This window comes from Polyodon spathula, chromosome 12 (genome assembly GCF_017654505.1).
Source record: "Polyodon spathula isolate WHYD16114869_AA chromosome 12, ASM1765450v1, whole genome shotgun sequence".
Classification (NCBI taxonomy): Eukaryota; Metazoa; Chordata; class Actinopteri; order Acipenseriformes; family Polyodontidae; genus Polyodon; species Polyodon spathula.
The window spans coordinates 26,828,178-26,840,741 of record NC_054545.1 but is presented as its reverse complement, the minus strand read 5'-3'; the positions used below and the strand labels follow the sequence as shown (position 1 = coordinate 26,840,741).

At 40.7% G+C, this 12,564-nt stretch overlaps 1 protein-coding gene across 1 annotated transcript; it reads left to right on the top strand.

Annotated features, from left to right (window-relative positions):
• LOC121324487 (SUMO-interacting motif-containing protein 1-like) lies at positions 1-12,564 on the top strand. The gene is made up of 10 exons (XM_041266436.1): positions 1-346; positions 2,716-4,008; positions 4,687-4,940; positions 5,264-5,333; positions 5,444-5,601; positions 7,783-7,869; positions 9,500-9,631; positions 9,947-10,103; positions 11,185-11,272; positions 12,293-12,564. The coding sequence occupies exons 1-10, from the start codon at positions 176-178 to the stop codon at positions 12,514-12,516; spliced, it is 2,634 nt and encodes an 877-aa protein (XP_041122370.1). The 5' UTR covers positions 1-175; the 3' UTR covers positions 12,517-12,564.

Below are 12,564 nucleotides of genomic sequence, written 5' to 3'. Positions count from 1 at the left end.
TGTCCGAGCGGATTGGTCTATTGTCGTTTGTGTTCCAAAACAACCTAAAAAAGACGCAGTGCGTCTACACACCGAGCTCATTCACGAAAGTAGCAGACCTCTCGGATCCTTATTCTCCAGTTTCACCGTCCAACTAATGGCTATTTACACGTGACATGGTAGCAGTGGGTAATGAATGCCTTGTGTTTTAAAGACTGTCATATTAAGGATACTTCCGCATGCCAAAATGAGTACAATAATTGATATAAGCTCGGGCAGCGATGAAGAGCCGGACCTGGAGATAGTAGGCGTGTTCAGAAAAGTCTGCAACTGCAAGAAATTGTCTGGAATAAAATATGTTGCGCGGGTGAGTGAGCATCTTTTTTCTGTGTTTGTTGTGTTATACTGTGGGCGCCATGTTGAGTGAGGGCAATGAGTTCATCTAGTACAACTTCACTAGAGTGAAGAGCCGTCTGCTCAGCATTGCATTGCAGAACAGGCACCCGATTATAGGTGTGCTGGTGGAAGGACAGCATTAAGGAAACTTTGTTTCTGCAACGATCAGAATTCGGTTGGAGTTGGAAAAGATTTAATGTATAATATATACAAATACATATTGCTTACTGTTTAACAGCTGCTTGTAATTAAAAAAAAAATCACTCAAAGCAAGTTCCAGTCCAATTTATGCGATAATTACTGTAAGTGGCATTTTTTCTCTCCCAGAATGGTCTGAATCCAACTGAATTTATGAAGTTTAATTTAACACGACACGACTTTACGTAGCTAGTGTGGACACAAGCAGGACTATGTTCTTCTTCGTGGAAGTAACATTCATAATATTTCGCTAGCAGTTCCCAGAATTCATATTTTACTTTTAAATTGATTTTATTTCACGTGCCTCAAAAAACACCTCTTTTACAAATCCAGCCATTCATTGTTTTGAAGGTTTAAAAAAAAAAAAAAAATATATATATATATATATATATATATATATATATATATATATATATATATATATATATATATATATATATATATACACACACATACATACACACACACAAAATCGGGAGACTAAATTTCATAACAGTAAACTTATTTCAGACGTCATTCATTGAAAGAACAACCATGTTTTACTTTACATTTCTTAAAGAATTGGTACTCGGTAAGGCGAGGGCACTGTTAATGACCAATCGCATAAATCCGGATGAGATTGACCGATTGGTTTGGCTCCTGCTCTGTTAAGGAATGGCAACAGCAATGATGTCTTGGTTTCTGTGACGAAGCTGTTTTGTCACAGAACGCCAGTGGACTTTGTAAAAAATTAACTAAGTGTGATGAGAAAGGTATTACACCTAAGGTGTCGTGTGTTAGCGGCACGGTAGTGCAAAAGTTATTTCAATAAAAAGTACTGTAGTGTAGAAGCTACAATCAAAAGATGGGAGTCGAAAGTGGAACTTGTTCTCTATATTTTGTTTATCCCTCAGCTTTTGCTTTACTTTGTACTGTATGAATTGTTATTTTAGTGACACCAGCGTATATTATCGCAAAATGAGCCCAGCTGACCCTACGAAGTTGGTTGGAGTTCATAGTTTCTGTATAGTTTTATATATCTGTTTTTCTTCTTTGTTTTACCTACGTGTTATCTCGAATAGAATAATACCAGTGTAGGGTCGCAAAATGAAGTGCAGAGATGATCAGAGACAATCGATTACACCGACCGTTGCATCAAAGGTTTATTGCAGTGGTCATCAAAATACAGAGCGCTCCGGAGAATAACAGTCACTTCGTCAGTAACTAGTGTATTCTACCAGGGTAAAGCACATACATGGGTTATATAGTTTCCACATAACATCCCCTGCTCCTATCAGGATTTGGCACACAGCAGACAATTCATCCATCCCTACCCCCTAAACTCATATATTAGAGGATAGCTGTGGGGCATGATTGCCCCCTCTGTTGCGGTTGTTATGTTCACTTTAACCTGGAATTTATGACCTAGCAAGCAAGCAGGCATTGCCCTTCTTCTACCATCCCCCCACTGCCCCTGGACATCTGACCCAACCTAATGGTGTACTGAAACATTCCACCCTTCCCCCCTCCTTTCACAAATTCCTTACTAAACATTGTAAAACCGCACCCAAATGATCGTTGGTTGATACTGCTATCCTGTTCGGTTCCTTCACCAGCCAAACGATTAGCTGCTACCAGCCCTGCATCAAAGCATGCCAGGTCTGCTGTATTGTCATTTTTGACCTTAAACAAACAAATAATTAAAAAAAAAAAAAAAAAAAAAAACACACACACACAACAAAAAACAACAACTTTACATCTGACATAAATAAACACTTCATGTAATACGAACTGATCCTTATTTTAGTATTGCAACTTGATTGCTTTTTTCTTTCCAAAAAACAGATTTGATCTAAACAGAGTCACTCCAAGTGTTACAGTAAATTACCAGCCACAGATACAATACAAAAAGGCAGTACTTTTTACACGGAGGCAAATAAATAAATAAAATGATTTGATCTATATAGTTACTGAAGTACAAAACTACCAGATACAGATGTAATGTGAAAGGTAGTATTTTACACTAAGAGGAAACAAATACAAAATAAAAACACATTAAATATTAGCTTTAGCAGTCAGTAAACCCAAGGAGGACAGAGCCAGAGTTAAGACCTTTTGGTGATCAGTAAACCCATACACTTTTTTTTTTTTTTTTTTCTTCAGAACTTCATCGACTTGACAAAAAATGACAATGACCAGAAGCGCCACAGACATAGGAAGAGCTCAAATGATCTTACAGTAGAGGTGGTGGACCTGAGCAAGTGCAGTTCTCCCACAGAGAGCAGCAGGGGGCAGCAGAGCCCCCTCAATTCTGAGAATGTGCTCACCATTTTGTCAGAGGAGGAGGAGGAGGAGGAAGAGGTGAATCCAAAAGTTAATGAGCCCTCTGCAGCCACCAGCGCCATGCAGCCGCCTGACCTAGGACTCTCTGGCTCTTGCTCCCTCAATGATCTCCTGGACACGGACATGTCTTCCCCCACACTCCCTCAATACCAGTTCCTGGAAGACTGCCAGTTTGAAATCCAAAATGAATCCCATTCCTCTGGGGCAGAGAAAGAGGATCTGTTTAAACTGTGCTCCCGCGGTACCAAGTTGCTCCACAGTATCGCAGCTCCTGACGTGGGCACCGACCAGCCCTGTTCTTCAGATACAAACTCTGCAGAACCCCAGGAGCACAGCATGGAACCCTGTGAGGTTGACTCTCAGAGATGGCTTGACAGTAGAGAGCCGCAAGACAGACAGTCCAAAATGCCCCCTTCTTCCCATGAACTTGACAAGTCCACTAATTGGCCTTTAACAGTTTCCTGTTCAAGTGGCAGCCGTGCTGCCATCTCAAACGAAGATAACCATCAGCAGGGAGAGTGTAGCGAGTCCTCTTGCAAGAGGTGGCAACCAGAGGGCACTGCCGATGAGCTCCTTTGTCTGCAGTGTTCTGTTAAAAACCTTCCTACCGATACAGAGCAGCCTAGTTGCCATTCCTTAACAGAGCAGCAGCAGGGATCACTTCGTTGTTCTTCCCAGATTGATTCTAGTTTTAACGAACAGAAAGTTGTTGAAACCAGCAGCCTGACTTCCACGGAGATTCTGGCCGGTGACTCTCCCGACTGGCTGATGGACTGTGACCTCCCCTCCCCTCAGCTGGACAGTCCCGACAGCCTGCCCTTTCTGGATGAGATGGAGTCATACTCTGAACCCTGGAACAGCCTTTCAGATGGGAAGGCCTCTCCCCTACGGTCCCCTCCTTTGCTGAGACAGGAGGTGAATGGGGAAGGGGACGAAACCATGTCGGAGTGTTACTCCAGTGTGGAAACAGAGCAGGAGCAGGAACAGGAACAGGAGCAGGATCTCTACTACATAGACCGTGCTAAGCGCAAGAGGCTCAGTTTATTCACCGGCATGCCAATTCAGCACATGCTTCCCTGGAGAATGACGGAGGAGGAGGAGGAGGAAGATCAAGTAAGAGTCTATGCAACATTATAAGAAACTAAGCAGTTTTTGTTGATTATACTTCTGAGTGACTACATCATGTTTCCAAGTAGTTATAATGGAAAACATGCAATTTAGTTGCCTTCTGGTGATGTTGACTGCCAAAGCCTACTAGGTGTTCATCTTAAATAGTTTTAAGATGGTGTTAAACGAACCATATATAAAAAAATACTCCAAACCTTTATAAAGTAGAGGGTTAGAAACTCTAAACATGAGTCCTGCACCCAGTCCAGAACTTGAGGTGCATTACTCGTACGACCAGCTGCCAGCAGTTTGAGCAATGAGGCCCCTTCTAAATCTGCTCTAAACTGACATCTTTTATCAAGTCATAAGTAAGTCTAACCTGTGTCTTAAGGTTAATTATTAGGTAAGGCTCCTGATCATTTCAAATAAACTTAAAACAAGGATAATTTGTTTAATGAGTTTCCAATCCCTGGTCTTCGCAAAGTTCTCTTTCACAGCCTTGTTTAAATACAACACAGGGTTGAGTCCATCTCCCACAGAGAGCCTGCTTCCTGCTCTCATAATGTCCCTTTCCATTAACCCTGGGTGAAGAGACTTGCCAATGACCAGGCATTGAGGAGCATTTGCAATTAAAACCCAGTTTGTATTACTTGACAGTTTCCTAATGCTGCTTTTGTATTTTAGGGTGACAGTGGGTCTGATCTGAGTGAGGATGAAGTGCCGCGGGAGCCCATCTCTCAGCGAAGGTTGCGGCTGGCTCTCTGCACCATTGAGGAGAACTACCCCCAGGCCACCCTGGAGTTCCTGTTTGATTTTTTGACCCCGCGCTACTACCCCCCTGCTGACACAGTCAACCACGTCCTCCGGGAGATCCTGCTGAACTCTGACTCCCCCATCCTCGCTGAAGAAGCCTACACCCTGCTTATGAAGATCCAGCTGTAAGTACCAGCAAAGAGGAGGGAATCAGAATTCAATGGCACCCAATTAATAAAACTAAAAACACAATTTAAATACCATTCAGAAGAATATAAATAAATATTTTAAAAAATGAACACTAGTACCATTCCAGGACTTAAATTTGAGTTCATTTCAAAACTAACATTTTTCACACAGTGAACAGTAAAAAGAATGGAATAAGTTACCAGGTAAACGAGAGCCTGGGTTATGGTCATGTGGAGTTTTGCCTGAAAAGGTACAAACATCCTGAATCTTTGGGAACTGCTTTTGTACTGGAAAGCCTCTCTATTCCAATATCTTCTAGCTTTCACCCTGCAGATCTGTCTACAATTCAGTGGGACTGGGAACTTGTTTCCTCTGTCATGGATGAGAAGGTAACAATATCTTTTTTATTTTTTTTTATTTTTTAATATGCAGTTTCTCGTACATGATTTATAGTGTCCACTAAAACCGCTCGCATGCTGCCTGTCCCCCCCCCCCTCAGAACAAGAAAAGCCAGTCTCCGACCACAGGGCCGCTGTTCCTACAGTACGTGGTGCAGACCCTGGAGGATGATTTTCAGCGCAGGGTAGGGCAGCAATCATTGCAGTGCTCCATCGTCAAGGCAATGCTTTCCTGTGACAGGAAGTTTACCCATGTCAGGTTAGCAACGGCACAAGGTTATCAAATATGGTAATTTCTGGTGGTTTCCATGCACTTTGTGCCCAGTCACCTTATATTCATAATAATAAAGGTTGTTTTTGTGTTATATATTATGTACACACACACACAGTGACTAGAAAGTCTACACCCCCTTTCAAAATTTTATCATTTATCTACACATCCTACCCCACAACTTCCAAGTGAAAAAAATGTTCCAAAAATTTGCAGAAAATTAATTACCAAAATAAAAACTGAAATAGCTTGGTTGGATAAGTGTCCACCCCCTTGTAATAGCAATCCTAAATTAGCTCATGTGTAACCAATCTCCTTCAAAATCACACACCAAGTTAAGTGGCCTCTACTGGTGTTAAATGGTAATGATTCACATATTTTCAGGATAAATTCAGCAGTTCCTGTAGGTTTCCTCTGATGGGTGGTGCATTTCAAAGCAAAGACTCAATCATGAGCACCAAGGCGCTTTCAAAAGAACTCCGGGACAAAGTTGTTGAAAGGCACAGATTGGGATGGGTATAAAAAAATATCAAAGGCCTTGAATATCCCTTGGAGCACAGTCAAGACGATTATTAAGAAGTGGAAGGTGTATGGCACCACCAAGACCCTGCCTAGGTCAAGCCATCTCTCCAAACTGGATGACCGAGCAAATAGACCGATCAGAGAGGCTATCAAGAGGCCAATGGCAACTTTGCGAGAGCTACCGGCTTTTATGGCCAAGACTGATCAAAGTGTGCATGTGACAACAATATCCCAAACACGCCACAAATCTGGCCCTTATGGTAGGTTGGCAAGTATGAAGCCATTACTCAAGAAAGCCCACTTTGAATCCCATTCAAAATATGCAAAAAAACACTTGGGAGATTCTCTAGCCATGTGGCAAAAAGTTTTGTGGTCTGAAAAAACTAAAATTGAACTTTTTGGCCTAAATGCAAAGCATTACGTTTGGCGCTGTGAGCACATCACCCAAAGAACACCATCCCTACTGTGAAGCATGGTGGTGGCAGCATCATGTTATGGGGATGTTTCTCATCGGCATGGACTGGGGCACTTGTCAGGATAGAGGGGAAAATGAATGGAGCAAAGTACAGAGAAGTCCTTGAGGAAAACCTGCTGGCCTCTGCAAGAAAGTTGAAACTGGGATGGAAGTTAACCTTTCAGCATGACAGCGACCCAAAGCACACAGCCAAAGCTACACTGGGGTGGCTAAGGAACAAAAAGATAAATGTCCTTAGTGGCCCAGTCAGAACCCCGACCTAAATCCAATCAAATTTGTGGCATGACTTGAAAATTGCTGTCCATCAACGCTCCCCAAATAACTTGACAGAGCTTGAACAGTTGTAAAGAGGAATGGTCAAATATTGCTAAGTCTAGGTGTGGAAAGTTGGTAGAGAAATATCCCAACAGAATCACAGCTGTAATTTCTGCCAAAGGTGCTTCCAAGTTTTAACTCGGGAGTGGAGACTTATCCAATTATGATCTTTCTGTTTTGTATTTAATATATAACTTTTTTTCTCAATAAAAACGTTTTTCCCTTTAACAATGTGGAATATGGTGTGTAGCTAAGTGGAGGGGGGAGGGGGATCCTCATTTAAATGCATGAAACTCTGAGGCACTGACACAACAAAATGTGAAAAAAAGTTTAAGGTGGTCTAGACTGTCTATAGGCACTATGTGTGTATATAAGTAAATTGCAGGAGATTTCTTTAACATGCAACCGGTTTATTAAAATCACAGTAAGACTTAATACTGGTTCAGAAAAATGTTTAAATACAGGACAGAAAACCAGGAAAGGCTAATAAGCTTTCCTCTGTCATTGTAAACACACCACAATTAAACATGTTGGCCTATACCGTAAACTACAAGGTTTGCCATTGCAGTGAACATGGATACTGGGCTACTAGCATTTCAGATATTTAAATAATATACATTGCTATTTTATTTTTTAAAGAAATTGAAAACATGCAATGTTTAATTGACAACAAAACCATTTAAAATATGCAAACAATTACTACCAGTGTCAGACTCCCTGACCCAGTCTTGGCAAACTGTGCTTGGATAGTCTGCATGCCAAGTTTCTTGCCCAAATCGGTGAAAAACAAATGCTATATTTTATAGTCACAATTATTTGAACACCCACATATCCCTAAAAGAGGTTTTCTGTTGCAGAGATGTGGTGGACTGGTTGATAAGTGCTGTTACAAACATCACTGGGCAAGAAAAGAAGAAAAAAACAGGAGATGATTACAGACTCAAGTAAGAGCGCTACTGATGTTTTAAAATCTGGTGTGCAGAACACCTTTGTATCATTTTTGTGCCAAGACTGAAATGTGTTGCTTGCCTAGTTGATTCCTTCTACAAAAGACGGAACGTTGAAGCCATCTCAGCTGTTGCTTCCACTTTGATAGGGAGGAGGGTGGTGGGGACGGACAGGCAATTGAGCCTTCACAGTCCACCCTGCTAACCTGGCATCATCCATACCCCCTTAATGTGTAACCAGCTGCTGAACCAAGAGTTTGCTTCACCCATCGGCAGTCTAGGAAAGGTTCCTGTATTACTTGGCAAATTTTAGATTTGCGTTAGTGAAATATTAAGGGCACAGTCAAGTGTGCATTGACTGTGGAGCAATATTTATTTCAATTAATGAACATTAAAGTGGACCTTTTTTTTTTTTTTTTTTTTTTAAATAGACAACATAAAAAGGTGATAATGATCAACTCTGTATTAGGCATCAAAAGAAACTCCACTTATAGTTGGATAAAATTCACTAGATGTGATTGAAAAATTACAGACTGTTTCAGAGCAGGTGCAGTGACTTTTTATTGTGCTGATTAAAAATCGGCATCATGAGGATGCTGCAAAATGATCTGTTGATCTTGGGCAGGTGTTGTGACTCTTGGTCTCCCAGTTTGTCTCCTGTCATTGACAGTGTCTGGTTATACCGTCTCGCCATGTTTGCTGGCTGTGAGCACCCAAGACGACGAGCCACAGTACGCTCCCCTAGCCTCCAACATGCCGATTGCACAGAGGCGCTACTCTCTTGACAGATGTGGCATATTGTTTTTTTTTCTGTGATTTTCTTTATTGCTTTTATTGAAGCTTGCAATTCAACAGCTGAAATCACTCAACATCCAGTGTCCAATCAACTGTCTTACTAATTGCGTGATTAAGTTCATATGCTTCAGTTATGGTCACTCGAGCATGTCATGGTCAAGGATGAATGATCAAGTGATTAAAAGAAACCAAAAACATTTAGCTAATGTCCATCATTTTATATACTTTTTTTTTCAGAAAATAAATGTTGTAATAGTGATAAGTTTCTTTTGATGCTCGGTGTACAACTTCGATTTGAACTGCCAGCAAATCTTATTTTAAAGCTTAAATGTACAATAAAAGACAAATCCACAACAAATTGCAGAACACTGAAAAGTAAACAGTCCTGAACCAATATAAATGAAAATCAGTCTAGGCCTAGCCTCAATAACAAAAGAAACAGTTAATAAAAAACATTTCATTGATGCCACAAAGAAAAAATGAACATGATACAGGATGGACACTACCTGTCCTTGCAGTGCTGTGCCTGCTCTGTGTTGCTCAGTTTGTGTCCCTGCAGAGTGGTGTGCCTCTTTGTTCCTCACTGTTTCTCTGTGTCTCTGCAGAATTGCGTACCTGCTCTCTGTTGCTCAGTTTCTTTGTCCCTGCAGAGTGGTGTGCCTCTTTGTTCCTCACTGTTTCTCTGTGTCTCTGCAGAATTGCGTACCTGCTCTCTGTTGCTCAGTTTCTTTGTCCCTGCAGAGTGGTGTGCCTCTTTGTTCCTCACTGTTTCTCTGTGTCTCTGCAGAATTGCGTACCTGCTCTCTGTTGCTCAGTTTCTTTGTCTCTGCAGAGTGGTGTTCCTGCTCCAGAAGATGCTGGCCCTGGCAGTGGAGGTGGATCGCTCCCCTACATGCAGCTCCAACAAGCTATCTGGGGAGATGTTCCAGTCATTTTTTGGCAGTGCTCTCAGGAGGCATCACATGTGAGCATCTCAAGATGGATGAGTTATCAACCTGAAGTCTTGTCCAACAATCTCTTTTGGCAGCCGTAATCTAACCAAGATAGAATTTTAGGCCGGTAAACATAACTTGACCCACGTGTAAAAGTGCAGTGTCAATTTCAAAAGATCTTGCAATATGCACAGATGTAATCAAAATACATTTAGTTTAACACTGTATAAAGAAAGTACCACTACTATACAAGCACTTTTTTGTTCAAAGATACAGTAGTGTATATAAAAATAGTTTTGGTGCCACAGTATGTATTCAGCACCCCTTAACATTTCTTTCTCTCCCAGAGTGCAGCTGTTGAACACTATGGAGAGCCAGCTGCTGTGCTGCAAGCTGCTCGAGTTTTTCTTAGGCTATGCCTGTCCCCTCAAAACACAGATGCACATGTCACTAGGCCTGATCCTGCACTTCCTGCGACACGCCGAGCTTCCTCATGACACCACGGTGGGTGCCACATCCCCCAGCCACTCCTTGTTCCTCTCTCACAGTGCTCCATGAGTAGAGGTTAAAGCGGACCTTTGTAATCTGGGGAAATTCATTTAATGTACAGATTTTAGGAATTTATTTTATTTAACCTTCATTTAGCTAGGTAAGTCAATTGAGAACCACTTCTCATTTACAATGGCGACCTGGCCAAGAGGCAATGTCAATACAGCAAATATAAAAGTCATAATAAAAACAACAAAAACAACCCACACAAAAAAGAAGCATGTCAGCAAACACAGATATCAGTGAACAGAGCTTTCAAACTGCATTTAGACCCATTAACTGAAATAAAGCAGAAGTTTTTCAAAAGAAGGGATCCAACTTATCAGACCCAGCTGACTTTTTGAGGTCAGTTACGTAGCTCCTCCAACACTTCAGCTTCAGTAATAGTGTGAATGAAAAACTAAAAAGACAGAAGAATCAATAGAATCAAGTTTTGGTAGATTGGGGCTAGCTATAGTGTTTACTGTAGCTGCTTCAAATGAGCAACCTGCTTTGATGAAATGATGATTTGAAAAGAATTGGCCATGTGCAATTTGTCTGTAAAGTAGTAGATGGGGGTAACAGAGGAAGAGAATTTGTTCTCCAAACAAACAATAGTCTGCCATAATGAGGGAAGTTCATGGGTATCTTTATAAAGCAAGTACAAAGTATAGAAAAGAATGTATGATTAATGTATGATTCAGAGAATTGTTTTCCTTAAATTGAGCTCTGTATCTGCATGGTTTAACTTGGAACAACATAACTGCCCAGTCATTCTGTCGTTTGATATGAATGAATGTTTCCAAAATGAGATCTGGTTTAAAAAAAAAAAACAAAATGGGTATCTTTGTTACTCAATGTTGGAAAGTAATTTATTGCAGGGACTCGACACTTTGTATTATTGATTAAATTTGCTTTGTTATTACATGCAAGTTTTACTTTGTTATTATGGTAAAATGAATGTGTCCAGTTGTAAAGTACATTTAGTGTTAGTAAAATATCTACTTGGAAGACCTACCCAATGGTATTGTCCCTGTAACACTACCTCTGTGTGCAGGGCGGTGCAGAAGAACGGTGGCTGCGATGGGATGATTTGCTTAACCTGCTGTTGCTGCTGTTCCACAGTTACCAGGAGGTCACCAATGGTAAGACTGGAGATTTCTTGCTTTTTCTTGCATTTTCCACACTAGATTTTCCAGCTGGTGAACACTTTCTGCTGCATGTTAAATCCAAGGTGGCTTGCAAGCTGTTAGTGGGATATTTATATGCAGAAACAATAAATTCAGCTGTGAGCTGGGCAACATATTCAGTTGCATATAAAAAAATAAATTAAAAAAGGCGCTAGAAAAGACCCAGAGGCAGTGGAAAAGTGCATTTGGGAATGCAGTTTAACTTTTTACATGCAAAGTGCGTGCTTTTTATGTGTTTTTTTACTCAACACCAGTTTTCTCAGTTTAACATGTACATAATATTTAAAAAAAAAAGTGATTACTTTGGCATGCACTGAGAAAACATGGTAAGAACTGTTTGTGGAATGCAATTTCTTAAAATCGGCAAATACTGTACTTGCTGTTAGTGCTTTGTTTTGCAATCATTTTCTTTGTATCGTGTATGTGCAGTACCTGGCAGTTAATTTTATAATGTCTTCACGCTAATCAACGACTAACTCATACAATATTTCCACATATCCAAGGGACCCCTAGAACCAATTACACCTGACATGTTCTACTGTATTAGCAGAATAAACACAAAATCACTGTGCATTCTTTGAACAAGACGTGGCCATGATTTTCTTAATGATACCAGTGTGTTTGACATTCGCTTCACCTGGTTAACTGCATTTATACGGTGCACTTACTAATAAATAATTGTGGTCCACTACAAGAGGCGCTATATAAAAATAAAGGTTACTATTATTATAATATAGCAAAAGCGTAAATTATAGGCGGTTCCCAAGTCACCAGAGTTGTAAACAAGCCAGAACTGTTAGATAAACAGACGTTCCAGACGCATAGTATTAGCCACTAACTTTACACTTGTATGAACTTTTATGTTCATTTGCAATACCAGTGTTGAATTTCGTGCACAATGTGAAGTGTCTCCCTTTTGAAGTCTGGATCAAAATAAGGAATCTAAAATATGCTCTTATCTCTTTTCCTCACCAGGTTATCTTCGATTCTCCATCACGGAACGTGCAAAGTACTATGGCACAAGGCCTGCGGTGATCGAGGAAGACAAGATTACAGAGATGGAAGTCGAATCAGATTTAGACACTTTCCGCAGAAGAGTATCCAAAGACCTGGGCGAGCCACTAAACTTGCAGCTGGAGGAACAACTCAGCCAACTGCAATGTCTCCTCCTCAACTCAATTACAGGGAAAAAACAATAAACTTCTATTTTGCTCATGTAAATAAATGGTTTAATCCACTTTTTTTAA